Below are 26,964 nucleotides of genomic sequence, written 5' to 3' on the forward strand. Positions count from 1 at the left end.
TCGTGTTTTATACATTTTTGCTAAGAACCTTGGGCAGCGATTACATTCTCGAGTCTTCTTGGGTATGACGCTACAAGCTTAGAACACCTGTATTTGGGGAGTTTCTCCCATTCTTCTCTGCAGACCCTCTCAAGCTCTGTCAGGTTGGATGGGGAGCGTTGCTGCACAGCTATTTTCAGGTCTCTGCAGAGATGTTTGATCGGGTTTAAGTCCGGGCTCTGGCTGGACCACTCAAGGACATTCAGAGACTTGTCCCAAAGCCAATCCTGCATTGTCTTGGCTATGTGCTTACGGTCGTTGTTCTGTTGGAAGATGAACCTTCGCCCCAGTCTGAGGTCCTGAGCACTCTGGAGCAGGTTTTCATCAAGGATCTCTCTGTACTTTGCTCCGTTCATCTTTCCCTCGATCCAGACTAGTCTCCCAGACTCTAGGAATAGTCTTGGTGGTTCCAAACTTTTTCTATTTAAGAATGATGGAGGCCGCTGTGTTCTTGGGGATCTTCAACACTGCAGACTTTTTTTGATACCCTTCCACAGATCTGTACCTCGACACAATCTTGGCTTGGAGCTCTACGGACAATTCCTTCGACCTCGTGACTTGGTTTTTGCTCTGACATGCACTGTCAAATGTGGGACCTTATATGGACAGGTGTGTCCCTTTCCAAATCATGTCCAACCAATTGAATTTTCCACTGGTAGACTCCAATCAAGTTGTAGAAACAGTATACATCTGAGCTCAATTTCAAATCTCACAGCAAAGGGTCTGAATACTTATGTAAATAAGGTATTTCTGTTCTTTATTTTAAATACATTTGCAAAAATGTCTACACCTGTTGTCGTTATGGGGTATTGTGTGTAGATTGCTGAGGATTTTTTTTATTGCTTTATCCATTTTAGAATAAGGCAGTAACGCAACTAAGTGTATGTAAACTTCCGGCATAAACTGTATAAAGGTCCAACATTTGACAATGCATGTCAGAGCAAAAACCAAGCCATGAGGTCGAAGGAATTGTCCATACAGCCCCGAGGAATGTGTCGAGGCACAGATCTGGGGAAGGGTACCAAAACATTTCTTGAAGCATTGAAGATCCCCAAGAACACTGTGACCTCCATCATTCTTAAATAGAAGAAGTTTGGAATCACCAAGACTCTTTATAGAGCTGGCCGCCCAGCCTACTGAGCAATCGGAGGAGAAGGCCTTGGTCAGAGAGGTAACCAAAAACCCGATTATCACTCTGACAGAGCTCCAGAATTCCTTTGTAGAGATGGGAGAACCTTCCAGAAGGACAACCATCTCTGCAGCACTCCACCAATCAGGCCTTTATGGTAAAGTGTCCAGACGGAACCACTCCTTAGTGAAAGGAAAATGACAGCTAGGAATGTCTCAGTTACAGTTTTACCGCCACACCGGTCAAGTCATGAAGGCCATCAAATTATATTGTGACTGTTGAGTCATGGTAATTAAGCTTCTCCATGTTCTGATGCTGCTGCTGGTTAGTAGCCTACCAAACTTGCTAATTGCCTGGTACTCCGCACTCTATGGTCCCTGTAATCCCTCTGACATCAATACAAATGTAATCAGTCAATCAAATTTATTTATGAAGCACTTTTTACATCAGCGGATGTCACAAAGTGCTAATCAGAAACCCAGCCTAAAATCATAAACAGCAAGCACTGCAGATGTAGAAGCACGGTGGCTAGGAAAACCCCCCTAGAAAGGCAGAAAACTAGGAAGAAACCTAGAGAGGAACCAGGATCTGAGGGTTGACCAGTTCTCTTCTGGCTGTGCCGGGTGGAGATTATAAGAGGACATGGCCATTAAGGCCAGATTGTTCTTCAAGATGTTCAAACGTTCAAGATGACCAGCAGGGTCAAATAATAATCACAGTGGTTGTAGAGGGTGCAACAACAACAGGTCAGGAGTAGATGTCAGTTGCGTTTTCATATCGGCACGTTCTGAGGTTGAGACAGCAGGTGCGGTAAAGAGAGGGAGAGAGTCAAAAATAGCAGGTCCGGGACAAGGTAGCACGTCCGGTGAACAGGTCAGGGTTCCCTAGCCACAGACAGAACAGTTGAAACAGGAGCAGCAGCACGACCAGGTGGACTGGGGACAGTCAGGAGTCATCAGGCCAAGTATTCCTAAGGCATGATCATAGGGCTCAGGACCTTCGGGAGGGGAGAGAAAGAGGGAGAGAGAGAATTAGAGGGAGCATACTTAAATTCATACAGGACACAAGATAAGATAGGAGAATTACACCAGATATAACAGACTGACCCTAGCCCCCCGGCACAAAGACTATTGCAGAATAGATACTGGAGACTGAGACAAGGGTGGGTCGGAGGACACTGTGGCCCGGTCCGACAATACCCCTGGACAGGGCCAATCAGGCAGGACATAACCCCACCCACCTTGCCAAAGCACTTCCCCCACACCACTAGAGGGATATCAACAGACCACCAACTTACTACCCTGAGACTTGGCTGAGTGTAACCCACGAAGATCTCCTCCACTGCACGAGCCCGAGGGTGCGCAATCAAACACTTCATGATTCATATATTATCACTTGTGAATGATGCCCAGCATAAGAAACAATGCCTTTTTCCCGACTTTTTAAAAATCCTATTCACACACCTCATGTAGTCTAGCCCATAGGCCTACAGTATATGTTTTTTATTTTACTTAACCAGGTAGGCCAGTTGATAACAAGTTCTCACAAGTTCTCAACTGCGACCTGGCCAAGATAAAGCAAAGCAGTGCGACAAAAACAACAACACAGAGTTACACATGGGATAAACAAACGTACAGTCAATAACACAATAGAAAAATCTATGTACAGTGTGTGCAAATGAGGTAAGATTAGGGAGGTAAGGCAATAAATAGGCCATAGTGGCGAAATAATTACAATTTAGCATTAACACTGGAGGTATAGATGTGCAGATGATGATGTGCAAGTAGAGATACTGGGGTGCAAAAGAGCAAAAAAACAAAACAATATGGGGATGAGGTAGTTGGATGGGCTATTTTCAGATGGACTGTGTACAGGTGCAGTGATCAGTAAGCTGCTCTGACAGCTGATGCTTAAAGTTAGTGAGGGAGATATAAGTCTCCAGCTTCAGTGATTTTTGCAATTTGTTCCAGTCATTGGCAGCAGAGAACTGGAAGGAAAGGCAGCCAAAGGAGGTGTTGGCTTTGGGGGTGACCAGTGAAATATACCTGCTGGAGCGTGTGCTACAGGTGGGTGTTGCTATGGTGACCAGTGAGCTGAGATAAGGCGGGGCTTTACCTAGCAAAGACTTATAGATGACCTGGAGCCAGTGGGTTTGGCGACTAATATTAAGCGAGGGCCAGCCAATAAGAGCACACAGGTCGCAATGGTGGGTAAGAGGTATGTGGCAGGGTCTACAGTCAATCACGGACTACAAGAAGAAAACTGTTGGAGCATATGCTACGGGTGACCAGTGACCGGGGCTTTACCTAGAAAATACTTATAGATGACCTGGAGCCAGTGGGTTTGGCGACGAATATGTAGCAAGGGCCAGCCAACAAAAGCATACAGGTCGCAGGCCGAGCATACAGGTCGCCCAGCTTTTCGCAGGAGTCGCTAGAGCGCGATGGGACAAGGACATCCCTGACGGCCAAACCCTCCCCTAACCCAGACAATGCTGGGCCAATTGTGTGCCACCCCATAGGTCTCCCGGTCACGGCCGGCTGCGACAGAGCCCGGACTCAAACCAGGATCTCTAGTGGCACATCTAGCACTGTGATGCAGTGCCTTAGACCACTGCGCGGGAGGCCCTAGGCCTTTATGTTTTGATAAGGTTTGTATTACAACTGAAGCGGCCAAATAACTTCTTAAAATTAAGCACATTAATTCACTTTACAAGGGGTGTAGCACCTAACTGGCATACATAAAGCAGCGTGTGAGTTTCAAGTTTGGGAAAGAATTTTCACCATAAAAATGCACCTTTATAATAAAAGCATTTCATACATAATTGCATTACGGTCACTTTTGATAATGGTGTTTTCCGCTAATGGAACATTTGCGCTTGTAGCCTACTACCGTGTGCGCATTGCTGCACGTATAATGTGAAGAAATAACCTAATAGTTTATCAACATTTTAAGCTAAATGTTCTGATCTGTTGCGTAAGCCACATTGTGTTGATAGTGGTTGTATTATTTTGGAATCTATCACATTCCACAACTGTCCCAGACTGTTAGGAATATTTATTTCCCACACAGAGTAGAATAGGTCGACTTTTGTACTATGGGGGATAGTAGATTGACATAGGCTAGAGCTTTTGCTGTTTGTTAGGGCTGCTCATCTTGCTGGCAAAAAGTAAATGTGGGCAGCTCTTCCAATATATTCAATATGCACCTCGCAGTTGCATCCCTGATGTGTCGATCTTCACTTGTAGCCTGTGAGAAAGATCTGATCACGTGATGGTGAACCATGAGAGTGGTGATTCGGAGCACACAGCACTCAGGGAGAAGGGCATAATGGCCAAAGGACGCAAAAGGCATGGAATTTTTTAGGTGCATTACGGCCACACAAAGGGGAAGCCGCCCTTAAAATTCTATGCATTATCAAGTGCTTATCAAAAAACAAAGCAGAGCTCATGCCTTTCAAGTTACTTTTTTCAAATCATCATTAGAGTCACATCATGCCGCCTTACAATTTATTACAAATCAAAACATATAGCCCAACATTTGCAGGACGACTAAAGTTACATTAATAACTCAAAATTAAGCATATAGGACTACCTATTTCTTTGTTAAAGTGCTTAACACAGAATAACTGCATGTGCGCACTCCCTCAAATCATTGAGAAAATATCCTTAATTTTTTTCAGCTTTGTTCAATTGTATTCTTAATACTATGAAATAATGCCACGGTATTCTAAGCAAATCTTGTCTGCTAAATGAACTAGTGTAGCCCACAGCTATTTGGCATTGCCAGATCAGGACCTAACATAAGGACAACTCAGAGTATGCTATTCTGTTCTTGTGAAATAGACTACATTTTCTTCATATCATGCTTGTTTAGACCTGTCTAAAATAAATAGATTTATTGTGAAGGTGTAGGCTTTATTACATGGATTTATTATGCTTTTTAAAATGTAGATGTTCCTAAGGTCTGCATCAGTGGCTTGTAGGCTATGTGTGGAAGCCAGGAGATGCTAAACGTGTCTATGTTAATTAACGGTCAATTACCGTGAGACAGAGAGTTATTTGCTTGACAATCACCAGCTGACGAAAATTGGTGACCGCCACAACCCTAATGACAGCCCACTTGGAGTTTGCCAAAAGGCACCTGAAGGACTCTCAGACCACGAGAAATAAGATTCTCTGGTCTGATGAAACCAAGATGTAACTATTTAGCCTGAATGCCAAGCATCATGTCTGGAGGAAACCTGCCGCCATCCCTACAGTGAAGCATGGTGGTGGCAGCATCATGCTGTGAGGATGTTTTTCAGCGAGCAGGGACTGGGAGACTAATCAGAATTGAGGGAAAGATGTATGGAGCAAAGTACAGAGAGAACCTTGATGAAAACCTGCTCCAGAGCGCTCAGGACCTCCAACTGAGGCAAAGGTTCAACTTCCAACAAATACTTTTGTAAATGTGATATTTCAGTTAAGAAATATTTTATGAAATGTGCTAAAATTTCAAAAAACCTGTTTTTGCATTGTGTGTAGATTGATGAGGGGAAAAAAACAATTGAATCCATTTTTAGAATAAGATTATAATTTAACAAAATGTGGAAAAAGTCAAGGGGTTGGAATACTTTCCGAATGCACTGTATGAATACTAATCAGGATACAGTATATTAGTGTTTTATGTTTCATAAATGTTTTACAAATGTTAGAATTCTTCTTACACTTTGACATTAAAGAGTATTTTGTGTAGATTGTTAACATAAAAAGTACAATTAAATCAATTTTAATCCCACTTTGTAACATAACACAATGTGAAAAAAGTCAATGGGTGTGAATACTTTCTGAAGGCACTGTACAAGTCTAGATGAAAATCTGAAATCTATTACTCTTGTTATTCCAAATGCATTTGTGGATCTTTTCTGCTGACAACAAAACATGCATTTGTCTTTAATGCATGGTCTGATCTAAACATCAGAAGCTATCGAGTGGAATAGTTACTTTCTATGTTATAGATGGGAATGGTTTTTCTGCTGGTGTATCCTGAGGTAGCTCCTGTCTGAGAACCTCTTCCCACAGTTAGTGCAGGCGAACGGCCTCTCTCCCGTATGGACCTTCAAATGCCTCTTCAGATGGTGCTGGTGGGAGAACCTCTTCTCACAGTGGGGGCATGTGTAGGGTTTCTCCCCTGTGTGGACCCTCTGGTGCCTCTTCAGGGTGAACGAGTGTGAGAAACTTGCTCGGCATAGGTGACAACCGAATGGTTTCTCCCCTGTGTGCATCCTCTGGTGGATCTCCAGCTGTTTGCGGAAATTGAAGGCTTTCCCACAAAATGAACATGGGAAGCGCTTCTCTTTGCCACCGGATCTGATGATAGTGTCACCACTACTGTCATTTGTCAATGGGCATATGTAGCCATTTAGTGTTGAGGCACTGGCATTGTCTGAGGTCTGGTTTAACATAAGGAGAGTGTGAGGAGGATGAAGGCCAGGGAGTGTCTGTGTTTTTGCAGGGTCCATGTTCCAGTTGATAGATCCTATAGAAGGCAGGCTGAAGGCTGCACCTTTTAGGGGGTTAACCTGAGGTGCCATCAGTCTGTCTGAATCACAACTATAGGAGCAGGACGGAGCATCGCTAGCCGAGTCTGTGTCTGTTCTCTCCCGCTGCATACGGACACGCCCCCGTCCTTGCAGACCAAATCTACCCCTCTCCCTGGTCTCAGACAGTCTGTCGTCATAGAGACTAAGTTCAGCTGTTGCTTTGTGTTCGAATGTCTGTTTCTGGTTAACAGTGTTGTTCCCAAGTCCAGAGTTGAAGATGCTGTCCCATCCACTGACTTCCACCATGTCGCCTCTGGTTCTGCCCTGCTCAGTGATGTTGTCCCCTGGGCCCTTGGCTACACCAGTCTGGGTCTGGGAATTCAAAAGGGCTGCCCAGTCCCCTCTGTTAGCCTCCAGCCAATCACCTGCAGGGAGAGGTTAGAAAATAGACTTTACAAACATGGTTGTTTTATTTGTCAATTACCTGGTTAAATTCATACATTATTAGGGATTCATAACCCTTTCCTTATTACACATTTTGTTGTTACAGCCTGAATTCAAAATGGTTTAAAAATGAATAAAAAATCTCACCCATCCACACACAATATCGCATAATGACAAAGTGAAAACATGTTTAAAAAATGTTTTAGCAGATTTATTGAAAATGAAATACAGAAACAGCTCATTTATATCATTATTAACCCCCGAGTCAATACTTTGTAGAAGCACCTTTGGCAGCGATTACGCTGTGAGTCTTTCTGGGTAAGTCTCTTGTTAAGAGTTTTCCACACCTGGATTGTGCAACATATTTGCAAAATTCCTCAAGCTCTATCAAATTGGTTGTTGATCATTGCTAGACAACCATTTTCAAGTATTGCCATCGATTTTAAAGTACGTTGAAGTCAAAACTAACTCGGCCACTTAGGAACATTCACTGTCTTCTTGGTAAGAAAATCCAGTGTAGATTTAGCCTGTTTTAGGTCATTGTCCTGCTGAAAGGCAAATTAATCTATGCTTAATTTATGCTTAAAAATATGGAAAATGGTACTCAGTAACGTGTTGTATTGGATTTGCCCCAAACATAACACTTTGTATACAAGACAAAAAGTTAATTGCCTTGCCAATTGTTTTGCAGTATTACTTCAGTAACTTGTTGCAAATAGGATGCATGTTTTGGAATATTTTATTCTGTACAGACTTCCTTCTTTTCACTCAGGTTAGTATTGTGGAGTAACTACAATGTTGTGGATCCATCCTCAGGTTTCTTTCCTCTCCGCAACTTTGTAGTGACTGGTGTAATTAATAACTTCCGCATGCTCAAAGGAATATTCAATGACTACTTCTTTGCGAGGCATTGGAAAACCTCCCTGGTTGAATCTGTGTTTGAAATTCACTTCTCGACAGAGGGTTACAGATAATTCTATGTGTGGGGTACATACAGTGCCTTGCGAAAGTATTCGGCCCCCTTGAACTTTGCGACCTTTTGCCACATTTCAGGCTTCAAACATAAAGATATAAAACTGTATTTTTTTGCAGTAATTTTAATAATTTTGCACGCCCAATTTTTCAGTTTTTGATTTGTTAAAAAAGTTTGAAATATCCAATAAATGTCGTTCCACTTCATGATTGTGTCCCACTTGCTGCTGATTCTTCACAAAAAAATACAGTTTTATATCTTTATGTTTGAAGCCTGAAATATGGCAAAAGGTCGCAAAGTTCAAGGGGGCCGAATACTTTCGCAAGGCACTGTAGATGAGGTAGTCAGTAAAAAAATCATGTTAAACACTATTGTTGCACACAGAGTGAGTCCATGCAACTTATGTGACATGTTAAGCAAATGTTTACTCCTGAACTTATTTAGGCTTGGCATAACAAAGGGGTTGAATACTTATTGACTCAAGACATTTCAGCTTTTAATTTTTTATTCATTTGTAAACATTTTGAAAAACAATCTCAATCTCACTATGACATTATGGGGTATTGTGTGTAGGCCAGTGACACAAAAAAAGAAATTCAGGCAACAAAACGTGGAAAAGGTCAAGGGGTGTGAATCAAGGGAGGCTCCTCAGAGGAGGAAGGGGAGGACTGACGACCTCAGTGAATTTCATAAAAATAAAGTTCCTTATTAGATAAAACTATACTAAATATATTAATAAAATAAAATGTTATTTGTCACATGTGCTGTATAGAACAGGTAGACCTTACAGTGAAATGCTTACTTACAAGCCCTTAGCCAACAATGCAGTTTTAAGAAAATACTCCAAAAAAGTAAGATAAAAATAACAAATAACAAATAATTAGGTAGAGTTAAAGTGACTATGCATAGATAGTAACAGAGAGAGTAGCAGCAGCAGGGGGGGGGGGGCAAATAGTATGGGTAGCCATTTGATTAGATGTAATGGAGTCTTATGGCTTAGGGGTAGAAGCTGTTTAGAAACCTCTTGGACATAGACTTGGCGCTCTGGTACCGCTTGCCATGCGGTAGCAGAGAGAACAGTCTATGACTAGGGTGGCTAGAGTCTTTGACAATTTGTGGGGCCTTCCTCTGACACGCCTGGTATAAAAGTCCTGGATGGCAGGAAGCTTGACCCCGGTGATGTACTGGGCCGTACGCACTACCCTCTGTAGTGCCTTGTGGTCGGAGGCCGAGCAGTTGCCATACCAGGCTGTGATGCAACCCGTCAGGATGCTCTCGATGGTGCAGCTGTAAAACATTTTGAGGATCTGAGGACACATGCCAAATCTTTCCAGTCTCCTGAGGGGGAATAGGTTTGGTCGTGCCCTTTTCACGATTGTCTTGGTGTGCTTGGACAATGTTAGTTTGTTGGTGATGTGGACGCCAAGGAACTTGAAGCTCTCAACCTGCGCCACTACGGCCCCGTCGATGAGAATGGGGGCGTGCTTGGTCCTCGTTTTTCCTGTAGTCCACAATCATCCCCTTTGTCTTGATCACATTGAGGGAGAGGTTGTTGTCCTGGCACCACGCGGTCAGGTCTCTGAACCTCCTCCCTATAGGCTGTCTCATCGCTGTCGGTGATCAGGCCTACCACTGTTGTGTCATCGGCAAACTTAATGATGGTGTTGGAGTCAAGCCTGGCCGTGCAGTCATGAGTGAACAGGGAGTTTTTTAAATATATATTTTTATTTTACCTTTATTTTACTAGGCAAGTCAGTTAAGAACAAATTTTTATTTTCAATGACGGCCTAGGAACAGTGGGTTAACTGCCTGTTCAGGGGCAGAACGACAGATTTTGTACCTTGTCAGCTCGGGGATTTGAACTTGCAACCTTTCGGTTACTAGTCCAATGCTCTAACGACTAGGCTACCCTGCCGCAGGGGGGGACTGAGCTCGCACCCCTGAGGGGCCCCAGTGGTGAGGATCAGCGTGGCGGATGTGTTTTTAACTACCCTTACCACCTGGGGGTGGCCCATCAGGAAGTCCAGGATTCAAGTAGAGGGAGGTGTTTAGTCCTAGGGTCTATAGCTTAGTGGTGAGCTTTGTGGGCACTATGGTGTTGAATTCTGAGCTGTAGTCAATGAATAGCATTCTCACATAGGTGTTCCTTTTGTCCAGGTGGGAAAGGGCAGCATGGAGTGCAATAGAGATTGCATCATCTATGGATCTGTTGGGGCGGTATGCAAATTGGAGTGGGTCTAGGGTTTCTGGGATAATGGTGTTGATGTAAGTCATGACCAGAATTTCAAAGCATTTCATGGCTACAGATGTAAGTACTAAGGGTCGGTAGTCATTTAAACAGGTTACCTTAGTGTTCTCGGCCACAGGGACTATGGTGGTCTCCTTGAAACATGTTGGTAATACAGACTCAGACAGGGAGAGGTTGAAAATGTCAGTGAAGACACTTGCCAGTGGGTCAGCACATGCTCGGAGTAAGGTCCTGGTAATCCATCTGGCCCCGCAGCCTTGTGTATATTGACCTGTTTAAAGGTATTACTCACATCGGCTGCGGAGAGCGTGATCACACAGTCGTCCGGAACATCTGATGCTCTCGTGCATGTTTCAGTGTTACTTGCCTCGAAGCGAGCATAGAAGTTACTTAGCTAGTCTGGCAGGCTCGTGTAACCTTTCAGTTCTGCCCACACATTTTCTATAGGATTGAGGTCAGGGCTTTGTGATGGACACTCCAATACCTTGACTTTGTTGTCCTTAAGCCATTTTGTCACAACTTTGGAAGTATGCTTGGGGTCATTGTCCATTTGGAAGACCCATTTGGGGCCAAGCTTTAACTTCCTGACTGATGTCTTGAGATGTTGCTTCAATATATCCTCATGATACCATCTATTTTGTGAAGTGCACCAGGCCCTCCTGCAGCAAAGCACCCCCACAACATCATGCTGCCATCCCCGTGCTTCACGGTTGGGATGGTGTTCTTTGGCTTACAAGGCTCCCCTTTTTCCTCCAAACATAACAATGGTCATTATGGCCAAACAGTTCTACTTTTGTTTTATCAGACCAGAGGACATTTCTCCAAAAAGTATGATCTTTGTCCCCATGTGCAGTTTCAAACCATAGTCTGGCTTTTTTATGGCGGTTTTGGAGCAGTGGCTTCTTCCTTGCTGAGCGGCCTTTCAGGTTATGTCGATATAGGACTCGTTTTACTGTGGATTTAGATACTTTTGTACCTGTTTCCTCCAACATCTTCACAAGGTCCTTTGCTGTTGTTCTGGGATTTGCACTTTTCGCAAATCTCTCGGAGACAAAACCCGTCTCCTTCCTGAGCGGTATGACGGCTCTCCTTCCTGAGCGGTATGACGGCTGCGTGGTCCCATAATGTTTATACTTGCGTACTATTGTTTGTACAGATGAACGTGGTACCTTCAGGCATTTGGAAATTGGCCTTGAAGGCCTTGAAATACATCCACAGGTACACCTCCAATTGACTCAAATTATGTCAATTAGCTTGTCAGAAGCTTCTAAAGCCATGACATCATTTTCTGGAATTTTCCAAGCTGTTTAAAGGCACAGTCAACTTAGTGTATGTAAACATCTGACCCACTGGAATTGTGATACAGTGAACTATAAGTGAAATAATCTGTCTGTAAACAGTTGTTGAAAAAATTACTTGTGTCATGCACAAAGGAGATGTACTAACCGACTTGCCAAAACTATAGTTTGTTAACAAGACATTTGTGGAGTGGTTGAAAAACTAGTTTTAATGACTCCAACCTAAGTGTATGTAAACTTCCCTTTAACTGTAGATATTACATTTGAAAAAATCTGCCGTTTCCAGCAACAATAGTAATTTACAACATTAACAATGTCTACACTGTATTTCTGATAAAAATGTATGTCATTTTAATGGACAAAAAAAATTGCTCTTCTTTCAAAAACAAGGACATTTCTAAGTGACCCCAATCTTTTGAACGGTGTATATATTTATTGTTTTACTTTCACTTTCACTTGTCTAGCTAGCGTATGCCCGACTCAAACAGAGAGAGAGAGCCAGCTAGCTAACATAGCACATCTAACCCTGGAGCACTTCCAAGTCAAGGTAAGCTTTTGGTTTTATTAATTTATTACCACCGGTGTAAATACTAAACCGCTTGCTGAAAACGAATGTTTGTTGCTGATTTATTAATGCTAGTAGCTATATATGTTGACTATGACGTTAGGTGACAACAATGTAGGCTGTGTGTAGCGGTTAGCAGTTATGGAATGAAGGTTTGGCTTGGAAAGTTTTTTTTGCCTGTATTGTGCACTGAAGTCCAGGAGGAGAGCGCATAGATGCGAGAACGAATTATACAATGAGCAAATTATCATTATTTTTGTATGTGGCTGCTATGAAAGTGAACTGTGTTTGTGGTGATCAGGAGTGTATTCATTCTGCTGATTCTGTTGAAAAATATTTCTTAAACGGAAGCAAACGGAACGAAACGGGGATAAACATACCTACATTTGTCCAATAGAAACTCTCATTTGCAACTGTTGGACTAATGACTACACCCTAGATCAGCTAGATGCAGGCAAGAGTGTGCAAGGCGGTATTGAATGTGTCAACTGTCTGGATTACTCTCATTTTTCTCTTGACCTTTTGTAGCAACCTCATGATGAGTATAGGGAAAATTTGAGTATCGTGTAGTATCCTAAACCTGTCGATTGTTACATTGAGCTGGACGAATAAAATACGAATGACAGTCATTCAATATGCTGTAATAGAAAAGGCCATGCTCATAAAAATAAAAAAAATCCTCCCTCATCTTAAATGGCACTGACCGCCACTGGTGTGAATACCTACCGAAGGCACTGTATCTACCTCAAACACTCCAGTATCAGTGCACATGGTACATTTGGTACTGGCACTGACCCTGTATATAGCTTCCTCTATTATTTCTCCTTTTCAATATATTTTTTATTAGTTATACTATTTGATATTGAATACTGTACTTCTGGGTTGGGCTTTCAAGTTAAGAATTTCACTGTACTTGTTGTGCATGCGACAAATAAAACTTGAAACTTCTGAAGGTAAACATAACTTATTTTGATTTTATTTTTTAGAATGAAGCAAAAACAACAGCCAGGAGTATCACTATTCCCATTGAAGATGTATTACTGTATGGAGGCTATATGTATTACTTTTCCCATTGAAGATCTATTACTGTATGTAGGCTATATGTATTTCTCCCTTACCTTGCTCCCCCATCTTTAGACCACTCAGCAGGTCAATGCTCTCTGGTTCATCTTCTATTGTCTCCTCTTTGACCAGCAGCAGATCAGGCTTCCCATCCTCCATGTCTACTGACTGTAAGAGATACAGAGTGAGAGGATGTTGGATCAAGACATCTGATATCAGCACCCTGCTATGGAGCATCTTCTGATTGGCCAATGAGGGATTGCTATGTAGCGTAAATGTAATGCTATTACACTCTTTAATTGGTTGATAATTGAAAGGAATGGCCCCACACTTAAGATAAAATTAATCAAGACCTGGGCCCGTATCCACAGAGTCTCAGAATAGAATTGCTGATCGAGGATCAGGTCCCCCACCTGTCTATGTAGTCTTATTCAGTATGATCGAAAAGGCTAATCTGATCCTAGATCAGAGGCTTTGAGGATATGGGCCCTGACCTAATACCATACAGACAGTAGTTCACATGGGGCTCACCTCAGTGAGACTGTGTGTGGTCCTGTGCTGCTCAGCTGGTTCCTCTGTGGGTTCAGGAGGAGGTGTAGTCTGGTTGTCCTCCCCCTCAGGGTTCCCCAGACCCTCATCCTTCACCAGCAGCACTTCTGGACCCCCCTCCTCCTGGAAGAGAGGTGATACCGATTACACAGACATACACTTACTCAGGTACATACACACAAATAAACACACTTTCAAAATGGAGTCTTTACCCATCCCCAATATGTTTGAGTCCTATACTGTAGTTACAGAATTACTTCATTGTTGTTAAACCCATCATGGTGGACATAAATATGATGTTGTGGGTAAAAATTAGTCAGCTATGATAAGTCAAAAGTCAGACAAAACTAACTAACCTATTTTGACATTCAGTAGGTGTTTGTGTGGGTATATTGGTTATAAAGCACTGTTGGGTTTATGCCGAATATGGTGAGATCAGATGTGATGTATACTAAAGAGAATCAATGAAAGTGTTAGAATGAAAAGTCCCATTTTGTGTTTATTAAACAAGTTTTAAATACATATCGCAAGATTGTTATAATACTGTTAATGCATCAAATGGTTGTTTTATGCAACAGAATAGGGGGTTCTTAGAACACGTTCATCTGTGTGTTCTACTGAGGATGGGCCTCTGGGAGATATAACACTGACAGATGATTTCCGATGTTTTTGGGTGATACTGCATTCCAGAGCATGAGTTAATGTTTCTGTACTGGGGTACCAGGGGGAGTTGGCTCCAGTATGGAGCTGGGGTCCACACTCTGGTTTCTACACAATGAGATCAGTCTTTACAGCAGATACTGTTTGCTGTGAATTATTAGTATCTTTCATACGAATCCTAACCTTGTGACCCATTCTATACATCTGTGATTTGTCATGAACATCCAGGAGGATGGACTTCGCTATAAAATGCTGTGGCTTAGTCCTGCTGGTTGGGCTCTCAAAGAATCACGGGGGCTCGTTGAGAAGCTCCATTACTGCAGTAATTAAATAACAACGTTTACTTGTTTTGAAGAAATTTAAAAGTCTCTCCTTTTGATGACAATAAGTCCACGACATACACCATATGAAAATCACACACATCAACAAAAAATCTGCATGAATTTGATCAACTGCATTCATTTTTTCTCATTAAAAGTGTCTTGGGAAAGAAATAAAGTAATTGAATGAAATAGGCATGTGAACATATAGCCTACACAGTACAAACACAATATGTAACAGACATTTTAGGATTATATACACTGAACAAAAATATGAATGCAACATGCAGCAGTTCATATACAGTGGCAAGAAAAAGTATGTGAACCCTTTAGAATTACCTGGATTTCTGCATAAATTGGTCATAAAATGTAAATCACAACAATAGACAAAGATACTGTGCTTAATCTAATAACACACACACACACATCCTTTTTTGTCTATATTGAATACATAATTTACACATTTACAGTGTAGTTTGAGAAAAGTATGTGAACCCCTATGCTAATGACTTCTCCAAAAGCTAATTGGAGTCAGGAGTCAGCTAACCTGGAGTCCAATCACTGAGACGAGATTGGAGATGTTGTTTAGAGCTGCCTTGCCCTATAAAAAAACTCACAAAATTTGAGGTTGCTATTCACAAGAAGCATTGCCTGATGTGAACCATGCCTCGAACAAAAGAGATCTCACAAGACCTAAGATTAAGAATTGTTAACTTGCATGAAGCTGGAAAGGGTTACAAAAGTATCTCTAAAAGCATTGATGTTCATCAGTCCACAGTAAGACAAATTGTTTATAAATGGAGAAAGTTCAGCAATGTTGCTACTCTCTCTAGGAGTGGCCTTATGGGAAAGAATACTGCAAGAGCACAGCGTAGAATGCTCAATGAGGTTAAGAATAATCCTAGAGTGTCAGCTAAAGTCTTCCAGAAATCTCTGGAACATGTTAACATCTCTGCTGACGAGTTTACGATACGTAAAACACTAAACAAGAATTGTGTTCATGGGAGGACACCACGGAAGAAGCCACTGCTGTCCAAAAAAAACATTGCTGCACCTCTGAAGTTTGCAAAAGTGCACCTGGATGTTCCACAGTGGTACTGGCAAAATATTCTGTAGACAGATGAAACTACAGTTGGGTTCTTTGCATGGAACACAAAACACTATGTGTGGAGAAAAAAAAAGTACAGCACACCAACATCAAAAACCTATTCCAACTGTTAAATATGGTGGAGGAAGCATCATGGTTTGGGGCTGCTTTGCTGCCTCAGGACTTGGACAGCTTGCTATCAGAAGGAAAATATGAATTCCCAAGTTTATCAAGAGATTTTGCAGGAGAATGTAAGGCTGTCTGCCAATTGAAGCTCAACAGAAGTTGGGTGATGCAACAGGACAACAACCCTAAACTAAATCAACAACAAAATGGCTTCAACAGAAGAAAATATGTCTTCTGGAGTGGCCCAGTCAGATTCCTGACCTCAACCCGATTGAGATGCTGTGGCATGACATCAAGAGAGCAGTTAACACCAGACATCCCAAGAATATTGCTGAACTGAAACAATTTTGCAAAAAAGAATGGTCCAAAATTCCTCCTGACCATTGTGCAGGTCTGATCCGCAACTACAGAAAATGTTTGGTTGAGGTTATTGCTGCCAAAGGAGGGTCAACCAGTAATTAAATCCAAGGGTTCACATACTTTTTCCACCCTGCACTGTGAATGTCTACATGGTGTGCTCAATAAAGACATGAAAAAGTATAATGGTTTGTGTGTTATTAGTTTAAACAGACTGTGTTTGTCTATTGTTGTGACTTAGATGAGGATCAGATCAAATTTTATGACCAATTTATGCAGAAATCCAGGTAATTCCAAAGGGTTCACATACTTTTTCTTGCCACTGTAAGGAAATCAGTCAAATGAAATAAATTCATTAGGCCCTAATCTATGGATTTCACATGACTGAGAACACAGATATTCATCTGTTGGTCACAGATATCTTTAAAAAAAAGCAGAAGCGTGGATCAGAAAACCAGTCAGCATCTAGTGTGACCACCATTCGCCTCATGCAGTGCGACACATCTCCTTCGCAAAGCGTTGATCAGGCTGTTAACTGTGGCCCGTTGAATGTTGTCCCTCTCCTCTTCAATGGCTGTGCGAAGTTGCTGGATATTGTCAGGAACTGGAACACTGCCGTACACGTTGATCCAGAACATCCCAAACATGCTCATTGGCTGACATTTCTGAGTATGCAGGCCATGGAAGAACTGGGAAATGTTCAGCTTCCAGGAATTGTGTATAGATGCTTGTGACATGGGGCAGTGCATTATCATGCTGAAACATGAGACGATGGCGGCAGATGAATGGCAAGACAATGGGCCTCAGGTTCTAGTCATGCTATCTCTGTATTCAAATAGCTAAGAATAAAATGCATTTGTGTTCGTTGTCCGTAGCTTATGCTTGCCCATATCATCAGCCCACCGCCACCATGGAGCATTCTGTTCACAACGTTGACATCAGCAAACCGCTGAGGAGGCTTATGGTAGAGAAGTGAACATTCAATTCTCTGGTAACAGCTCAGGTGGACATTCCTGCAGTCAGCATGCCAATTGCACGCTCCCTCAAAGGCGGGGCATGTTTCGGAGGACGCATAACTCCACCTTCGCCTTCCGAGCCCGTTGGGGAGTTCCAGCGATGAGACAATATTGAAATTGGTGAGAAATAGGGAGGTAGAAAAACTTGTGTGACAAAACTGCACATTTTAGAGTGGCCTTTTATTGTGCCCAGTACAAGGTGCACCTGTGTAATGATCATGCTGTTTAATCAGTTTCTTGAAATGCCACACCTGTCAGGTGGATGGACTATCTTGTCAGAGGAGAAACTCATTAACAGGAATGTAAACAAATTAGTGCACATAATTTGAGAGAAATAACCTTTTTGTGCATATGGTAAAGTTCTGTGATCTTTTATTTCAGCTCATGAAACATGGGACCAACACTTCACATTTATGTTTTTTGTTCATTGTATATAATGCTTATAAACAGTGCATTCGGAAACTATTGAGACCACCTGACTTTATCCACATTTTGTTATGTTATAGCCTGATTTTAAAATAGATTAAATAATTATTTTTCCTCATCAATTGACATATAATACCCCATAATGACAAAGCGAAAACAGGTTTTTAGAAATGTTTGCACATTCAGACCCTTTGCTATGAGACTCGAAATTGAGCTCAGGTGCATCCTGTTTCCATTGATCATCATTTCTACAACTTGGAGTTCACCTGTGGTAAATTCAATTGATTGGACATGATTTGGAAAGGCACACACCTGTCTATATAAAGGTCCCACAGTCGACAGTGCATGTTAGCGCAAAAACCAAGCCATGAGGTCGAAGGAATTGTCCGTAGAGCTCTGAGACATGTCCCCAAGAACACAGTGGCCTCCATCATTCTTAAATGGAGGAAGTTTGGAACATCCAAGACTCTTCCTAGAGCTGGCCGCCCAGCGAAACTAGCCAGGGAGGTGACCAAAAAAAAAATTGATGGTCACTCTGACAGAGCTCCAGAGTTCCTCTGTGGAGATGGGAGAATGTTCCAGAAGGACAACCATCTCTGCAGCACTCCACCAATCAGGCTTTTAGGGTAGAGTGGCCAGACTGAAGCCAATCCTCAGTAAAAGGCACGACAGCCCACTTTGAGTTTGCCAAAAGGCACCGAAAAACTCTCAGACCATGAGAAACAAGATTCACTGGTCTGACAAAACCAAGATTGAACTCTTCAGCCTGAATGCCAAGCATCACGTGTGGAGGAAACCTGGCACCATCCCTACGGTGAAGCACGGTGGTGGCAGCATATGTTTTTCAGCGTCAGGGACTGGGAGACTAGTCAGGATCGATGGACAGATGAACGGAGCAAAGTACAGAGAGATTCTTGATGAAAACCTGCTCCAGAGCGCTCAGAACCTCAGACTGGGGTGAAGGTTCACCTTCCAACGGGTCAATGACCCTAAGCACACAGCCAAGAGTGACTTCGGGGCAAGTCTCTGAATGTCCTTGAGTGGCCCAGCCAGAGCCCGAACTTGAACCCGATCGAACATCTCTGGAGACCTGAAAATAGCTGTGCAGTGACACTCCCCATCCAACCTGACAGAGCTTGAGAGGATCTGCAGAGAAGAATGGGAGAATCTCCCCAAATACAGGTATGCCAAGCTTGTAGCGTCATACCCAAGAAGACTCAAGGATGTAATTGAGGCCAAAGGTGCTTCAACAAAGTGCTGAGTAAAGGGTCTGAATACTTACGTAAACGTCATACTTCAGTTATTTTTTTAAATAAATTTGCAAAAATAAAAAAATAAAACTTTTTGATTTGTCATTATGGGGTATTGTCTGTAGGTTGATGAAGAAAATATATAAAATCAATATTAGAATAAGGATGTAAAGTAACAAAATGTTGAAAAATACTTCCTGAATGCATTGTACCACACAATGTCTGGGTGCAATATTTACACAGGAATATTCAACACTGAAATTTGTTACATTCGTTACTTCAAATGCAACTGCTGACTACAATGTAAATTAATCTGTCTTTAATGCAGGGTTAGATCTAAGTGTCAGAAGCTATTGAGTGGAATGATTTCTTTATTATAAAATTGAATGTTTTTTCTGCTGGTGTATCCTGAGGCATCTCCTCTCTGAGAACCTCTTCCCGCAGTGAGGACAGGCAAATGGCCTTTCTCCCGTGTGGACCTTCAGGTGCATCTTTAGGTTGCCAGCCTGGGCGAAGCGCATGTGACACTGGGTACAGCTGAAGGGTTTCTCCCCTGTGTGGACCCTCTGGTGCCTCTTCAGGTCACCCGTCCGGGCGAAGTGCATGTGACACTGGACACAGCTGAAGGGTTTCTCCCCTGTGTGGACCCTCTGGTGCCTCTTCAGGTTTCCAGCCTCAGCAAAGTGCATATGACACTGGGTACAGCTGAAGGGTTTCACCCCTATGTGGACCCTCTGATGGATCTCTACATTCTGGGGGCAATTGAAGCCTTCATTACAGAACCGCTTCTCTTTACTATTGCCTGATGTTGCTCCCCCTCCCCGAGCCTTGGCCCTTTGATCCTTTGAGTTCAATACCTGATCGAAAAAGTCCCGGCTCTGTGAATCGGAAGGCCCCATCGACGTGGACACTGGGTTGAGATCCCTGAGCGTGTGTAAAGGGGAATGGGAAGCAACATTTGGATTAGTCTCTAAGCTTTCTCTGTAATCTAAGAAATCTCTGCCTTGTGAGTGTCCTACTACTAAGTGAGTCTCATCTACATTCCATGTCAGAGGAGCTTCGCCCTTCACAGTCCTCTCATCTATGACTATAACCTCCCCTTTCTTATCTAGGCACCCTTCAGAGTATACGCTACTACTGTACTGTTTCCAGTCCCCTCTAGACAGATCAGTCTGTGTCTCTAAACCCAAGGGCATGTTGACAGGGTCCATCTCTGTTGTGTAAGAACAAGACGGATCATTGCCAGTCTCCAACACGTCACCTGAGTCCCCATGGGAATGAACCGTCCTCAGGCTCGGGTTACCGTAAAGTAAATACTCTGAGCCAGGAGCAGGAGGACAGCCCAGTGGTCCCAACTCCAGTGTCTCTGGGTCTGACATTTGGTCAGGTCCTGTGTGTAAGAACCTTTGTGTTACAGCTAAAGTCTCTGTGTCTTTCTCTGACTTCAGGACGGCATTCGGCGTTCCACTGACCTCCGTGATGCTACATTGGGCCCCAGGATGGGGTGCGGAGGCGAAGTCCTCCGTGGCTACAGGGGGTGCCACTCCAACCGCTCCAATCTGGATGGCTTTGCTGTGTCGTGGGTCCTCCTCTCCTTCAGTCCTCTCCTGTTTGACCAGAGACGATCCTCCAGGACTAGCAGCCTCTGCATCTGCAGACTGACACAAGAAGAGAGGAGGTTATTATTGGTACATGAGTTGAATTGGATAACAATGTCATAGAGAAGTCTCACAAGCTCCCCTATGGCAGATAAATAAGGATGTCCATGTAAGCAAGTGTATAGCTGAGGGGAGTCTTTCTGAAATAAACGGGACACATTTGATGCACTGTCATGTTACACAAACCTCTATCAGGATAACATGCTGGTTTGAGGTTCCACTCCCCTCATCTATAGCTATGGGTTGGTCATCTCTCCATGTTTTGTGTCCCGTTGGTTTCACAAAGCTCCTGTGGCCTCCAGTGAGATGTCCTTCACCTAAGAGAGTTATTGGGGGAAAACGGGTGGTTAAATTAGGTACGGTCAATGCTCAACACTATATTGTACACTAATGACACTGTCTACAATTGGCAAAGCTGTAAGCAGGGCTGGACTACCACATCTGGGGCCCCGGGGCATCTACAGTGGGGCCCGAAATGATTGACACCCTTAATAATAAAAATGAACAAAAATGACTGTATAAAATGAACCCTTAAAATACTGAACTTTATTGTATGCTCCAAAAAAAGAGGGAATTATAATAATACAATTGCTCTGAGAAATCGATTTTGTTTAACAAGTAATAAATACAATTCTCAAAAAGGGTAGGGGTCCAAATTATTGACACTACTGTTTTCAATACCTCACCTTATGAGGATAATGGCAGGAAGCCTTTTCCTAATGTTTTTTGAGTTGGAGAACACATTGAGAAGGATGTAAAGCCTTGTTCACGCTGAAGGCCTTGACGCTCAAATCAGTCATTTCCTGACATGGCTACGCTAGTTGTCATAGCAACGGCGGGTGTGTGCACAGTTGTGTAGGCTGATTGGTGGTGGTGCACCTGCTTCCTATCACTCAGAAGTTATGTAGCAAGCTAAGGTGACAACAATGCCTGCTATGAACGCTTTTAAAGATCCAACTTTCAAAATGAGTCCTTTTTGGCTAGTCACAGCAGTCAACTAGCTGGCTGGGAAGCCATTTAGCTTTCTAGCATATTTACTCATTTGTTTGTAAACGATGAACAAGCTAGTTAGCTACCACATAATCTTGTCAAAACTGTCAGCAGAGTAGCTAGCAAGCAACAAGATATGCCAAATAAGTCTTAAAAACCACTCGAGGGCAAATAAATCAGATCTGACTGTTCAGACACAAGTCGCATGGCCAGGAATCAGATTTGTATGGCTTGAAATATCTGATTCAAATCAAATTAAATCAAATGTATTTATATAGCCCTTCGTACATCAGCTGATATCTCAAAGTGCTGTACAGAAACCCAGCCTAAAACCCCAAACAGCAAGCAATGCAGGTGTAGAAGCACGGTGGCTAGGAAAAACTCCCTAGAAAGGCCAAAACCTAGGAAGAAACCTAGAGAGGAACCAGGCTATGTGGGGTGGCCAGTCCTCTTCTGGCTGTGCCGGGTGGAGATTATAACAGAACATGGCCAAGATGTTCAAGGTGATTCGATGTGCTTTTTGGCTGTTAGAATGTAGGTAAAAGATCAGATTCAAATCAGATACGCAAGGGAAAAAAATGTAGTCACTTCAAACTGCCAATGTGAACAAGGCTATAGACCATTCCTCCATACAGAATCCTTCCAGATAATTGATACCTTTCGTCTGCGCTTATGGACTACTTCCACTGGTCCTTGGGCCATAACATCAAACATCAAAATAGAGCCATAACATCAAAGACCCACCACCATATATTACAGTAGGTATGGGGTTATTTTCTGCTCATGCATCCTCATTTCAACACCAAGCCCACCACTGGTGTGCGTGGCCAAAGAGCTCTATTTTAATGTCATCCAAAAAAGGAAAACACCTGGAGTTTGCTAAACTGCATTGTCACTTGGATTAGAAGCGGTGCTTTAGTCAGATGACATGACCATCAGTGGTGGTGAAAATAATATACACCCTCCCCCCCAAAAAAAGTCATACAATATAGTTCAGTATTTGAATAATATATTTTAGTCATTTTTTCTCATCTGTATCAAAGGTGTCAATAATATCGGACCCCACTGTACCTCCAGGGCAAATGTGCAGTTTTATAGATAATCTCATGCTATTTTACACATTTAGCTAATTTCCTGCAATTCTACACACTTTGCCATGAGGCAGAGAGAAAAATGTACCGTTTTATAGCTAATCTCATGATATTGTACACATTTTGCCATGAGGCTGAGAGAAACTTTTTGAGTTTTTAACCGAATTCCCTGCAATTCTACACATTTGCTATAGTTTATGACCTGATCGTACTCTATCTGGGGGGGCCTGACCTCCAGGTGACCCACAACCAACCCACAACCACCTCCTCCAGGACTGCTGCTCTGGGCATGTGGCAGCAGTGTATAGGAGGGAGGTTCCTAGGTGTGAGAAGTGTGCAGAACGGCATGAGACAAAGGAATGTATAGCATTAGGGAAAGTAGTGGTATGTGTTAATTGTAGGGGTGCCCATGGGACTGGGGATCAGAAATGTCCCGTTCGAGAGACTCAGGCTGAGGTTTCCAGGGTTACAGTAGTGCAGAAGTTGTCATATGCTGAGGCAAGTGAAGAAAGTAGAGGAAGATGAGTCAAGGTGGATGGATCCTGATAGGAGTGGTGTGAGTAGTAGATTTGCACCAATACAGAGGGATAGGCCAACAAGTGATATATGTTTCAGTAAGACTGGATTTTTAGCATTTATAGAAATGGTCATCAACTGTACTGCAGGGATGAAAACTGCAGAGATATTTGGGTGTGCGAGACTTGACATCAGAAGAGTTACAGGGTGTGTTAAGTGGTGGTGTCCCATCCTTTCAGGTTGTTGGCCTGAGGTAGCACTAAATAGTTTTAAATGGTGATCTTTTTTTCTTCTTTTGTGTAGTGTTAGATGGTAGGGTATTTAGTTATTTATTTAAGCAAAAGTATAAGGGTGTTGTACTTCAGTCTAGTAGGTGGCGGTAATGCAACATTTATTGGATGCCAACCGCCGTTAAACCTCATCGAAGGACTGCTGCTCAGAAGAAATCCCTTTAGTTTGCAGGGTACAACTCACAACGTTCAAGTTTCCCAAACAAAGACCAAACCCCAATAAAATTTGAGGCAACATTAGTCGTGAGGTGTTGCATTATTCATAAAAAAATTTTTAAAAAAGATTTGCTGTTGACTTGCACTATATGAGATGGGAGTTCCATGCAATCCTGGCTCTGTATAATACTATACATTTCCTTGAATTTGTTCTGGACCTGGGGACTGTGAAAATACCCCTGGTGACATGTCTGGTGGGTTAAGTGTGTGTGTCAGTGTTGTGTGTAAGTTGACAATGAAAACAATTAGGAATTTTCAACACATTGTTTCTGATAAAAACGAGAAGCAATGTAGTCGGTCTCTCCTCAACTTTTAGCCAAGAAAGACTGGCATACATAGTATTGAAATTAGCCCTCTGACTACAGTGAAGACCAAAACGTGCTGCTCTGTTCTTGGCCAGCTGCATGTTAAGGGAACCTTGCCCACAACTGGTGCTTTCATATGCTATCTGGGGGAGCCCGACCTCCCCCAGCAAAATATTGGGGCCCCCAAAATATTGGTGGGGGCCCCCGGGAGGTTAAGACACATGCGCTTAACACTTCTTGACATTTATTGATTTTGTTCCATCCATCACATTATTTTAATTGAGCATAACAATAGTAAATATAGTAAATCAAAAATCTGGTTTGAATAGTCTTTGTGCAATAAGTATTTCTTATTAATTAACCTGCCTGGTAAAATAAAGGTAACATGGGGGAAAAAAATGCACGATAGGGGAAGTATGGCATACTATCCAAAAACTGACCAAGACCAAACTCTGGGTAAGACATCTGAGCACATGCGCAGAGGGGAACGGGACAACAGGCCCCGCAGCCTCGGTCTTCTGCAAAGTGTAGCCTACCTCTTGTCATTCCTCTGTATCGGTCGAGGACCTTGACACTACTGGGACGACTGGCGAAGACGCGCTCTCGCGTTGTCCTCTCGGCGCGCTCCCGTGCCACCTTCAGTTCAATTAGCTGTAGTTTCCTCCGCAATGCCCTGTTTTCTTTCTGGCTTTGAGTTATTTCTAAACGAAACACTGCATAGTCGTCGTCTACGAGTTTACAGATCTCTGCAACGGCCGCATTCGCTAGTACCTCCATGACGGAGGCTATTTGAGTGTGAAAAATCATAACGTTTGAGTTACAGGTAGCCATTGTTAGCTAACGTTAGCAGCTAACTATCATGAACTATATCACCTATATCAACCAAGTACTGTCTTCAACGCAAATTAAACACTACCAGGGATACATAAATTATGCTGTGCAGTTAAATTAATCCTATTTTGAGTTCCAGGGTGTTAATAAATGTCTAAATAACAAAAAACCGCTAACGTGGAAATTGTTCTTGATCACTGTTCACTTCCGTTTACTACTTCTTCGTGTAGTTTTCCTGCCGGGTAGACGCTTTGTTGCGTATTGCTGCTGTTCACTGTTCGGAAAGTGCATTGCACATTTGTTCACAAAAAAAGGAAACATCATCTGATATTATGGTTAAAAGACTGAAGTCACACATTGTTTTGTGAAATTTAGTAATATACCACGTTACTTCTTACTAATACAATTGTATTAGAAACATTACAAAGCATGGTCATCTGTAAAAAAAACAATTGTATGTAATTATGGCCCAAAAATAATTTGACTGATAAAAAAAATCTGAGTGTCTGGTAGATTTTTTCCCTGTACCTGCCAGTGGCTGGTGGACCAAAAAGTTTATTTTAGGCCTTGATGTTAGCTGATTAAGATTGTCATAGAACAAAACGTTTAAGATCTAAGCCAGTGGTTGTATCCAAATACCCATACTACATCCTAAATAGAAAGGCTGTTTGAGTATGTGATTTTTGTTTTGTTTTATAGTATGTGTCATTTTGAAAATGTTGTACGCTTTAAATGCCTGGATGTCATAGTCATTTCGGCTTCTCATGTAGTATGAATGAATTGTAAACTTTTTGGACCTTTCACACCCACAATGCATTCAAACTGGAAAAAAAGGAGGACATTGAGATATCATAGTTCTCTGGAAGTAAAACCATTTTTTTTTAAAAAGTTGGCAAAGAAGACAAGCAAAGAGTCTCTGTTAAAATGTAATGTGTGTTTTGTTGTCCTTAAAATTATCATGACCATTGAATTGAACATATTTGAAAACAGATTTATAAATAGGGATGATATTTGGATTTAGAACGGTGTATCCAGAGATTTTTGAGGATTCACTTTCTGGTTTATATCTGCGAAGCCATATCAAAGGAGTATGCTAAGCCTGTGGCATAACGCATACTTTTTTACTAAACATTGTCATAAATAGTATGAGACAATTTGTTTTATACCTTTATTTAACTAGGCAAGTCTGTTAAGAACAAATTCTTATTTACAATGATGGCCTAACCCAGACGACGCTGGGCCAATTGTGCGCTACCCTTTGGGACTCCCAATCACGGCTGGTTGTGATACAGCCTGGAATCGAACCAGGGTCTGTAGTGACGCCTCTAGCACTGAAATGAGTACATACCATGCAGTTTAAGTATATAGTACACTAGTATGGGTATTCAGACACAACCTGTGTTTACCACAGACCTTATTTCCAGCATTTATCCAAAAACCCTACAAAAACTCCATTAATTTCCCTATAGGCCTTACAACAAACCATGGAGGGTGTTAGTGCCTATGAAAAGACACCATTAAAATTGCTCTCTATATAGCATTATCTCTCAACACACTCCACCACCCCTTCACACTACTTTGGCCCTAACAGGTCCTACATCAACACCATCAGTCTGGGAGGCTGGAACCCCTTCTCTCAAAACCCCCGTAGTTCCTTCTACATTCAAATATGACACCCAAACACTTCTCTGCTGCTACTACCAATTCAATCTTCTGGGATTTCCATTCCATCTGTACAGTACAATTTAAATGGATACTTCAGGATACTACTTCCCCAGGCAGATGAACTAGTGGATACCATTTTTATGTCCAGTATGGAAGTTAGAGCTAGTTTCGCAAGCCAATGCTAACTAGCTATATCACAATGTATCTGTTAGCATGCTCCTCAAGAATTGTACTCCCACTGGGCCCAAGTCATCTCTAGTATTTTCCTGGTGATTCGGTTGAGGCTTGGAAGCCTTCACCTCACCGCTCAGCGCAGGATCTTACAAATA

General features: G+C 42.4%; 1 protein-coding gene across 1 annotated transcript; it reads right to left on the bottom strand.

Moving 5' to 3' along the window:
* Positions 1-5,918: 5,918 nt before the first annotated feature.
* LOC112232363 (neurotrophin receptor-interacting factor homolog) lies at positions 5,919-25,202 on the bottom strand. Its single transcript, XM_042330498.1, has 6 exons — positions 24,676-25,202; positions 20,918-21,048; positions 20,546-20,731; positions 13,814-13,954; positions 13,339-13,450; positions 5,919-7,117 (listed from the first exon to the last, which is right to left on the bottom strand). The coding sequence occupies exons 1-6, from the start codon at positions 24,968-24,970 to the stop codon at positions 6,162-6,164; spliced, it is 1,821 nt and encodes a 606-aa protein (XP_042186432.1). The 5' UTR covers positions 24,971-25,202; the 3' UTR covers positions 5,919-6,161.
* Between the last annotated feature and the right edge of the window lie 1,762 nt (positions 25,203-26,964).

This window comes from Oncorhynchus tshawytscha, linkage group LG11, assembly GCF_018296145.1.
Source record: "Oncorhynchus tshawytscha isolate Ot180627B linkage group LG11, Otsh_v2.0, whole genome shotgun sequence".
In the NCBI taxonomy this organism is placed as follows: Eukaryota; Metazoa; Chordata; class Actinopteri; order Salmoniformes; family Salmonidae; genus Oncorhynchus; species Oncorhynchus tshawytscha.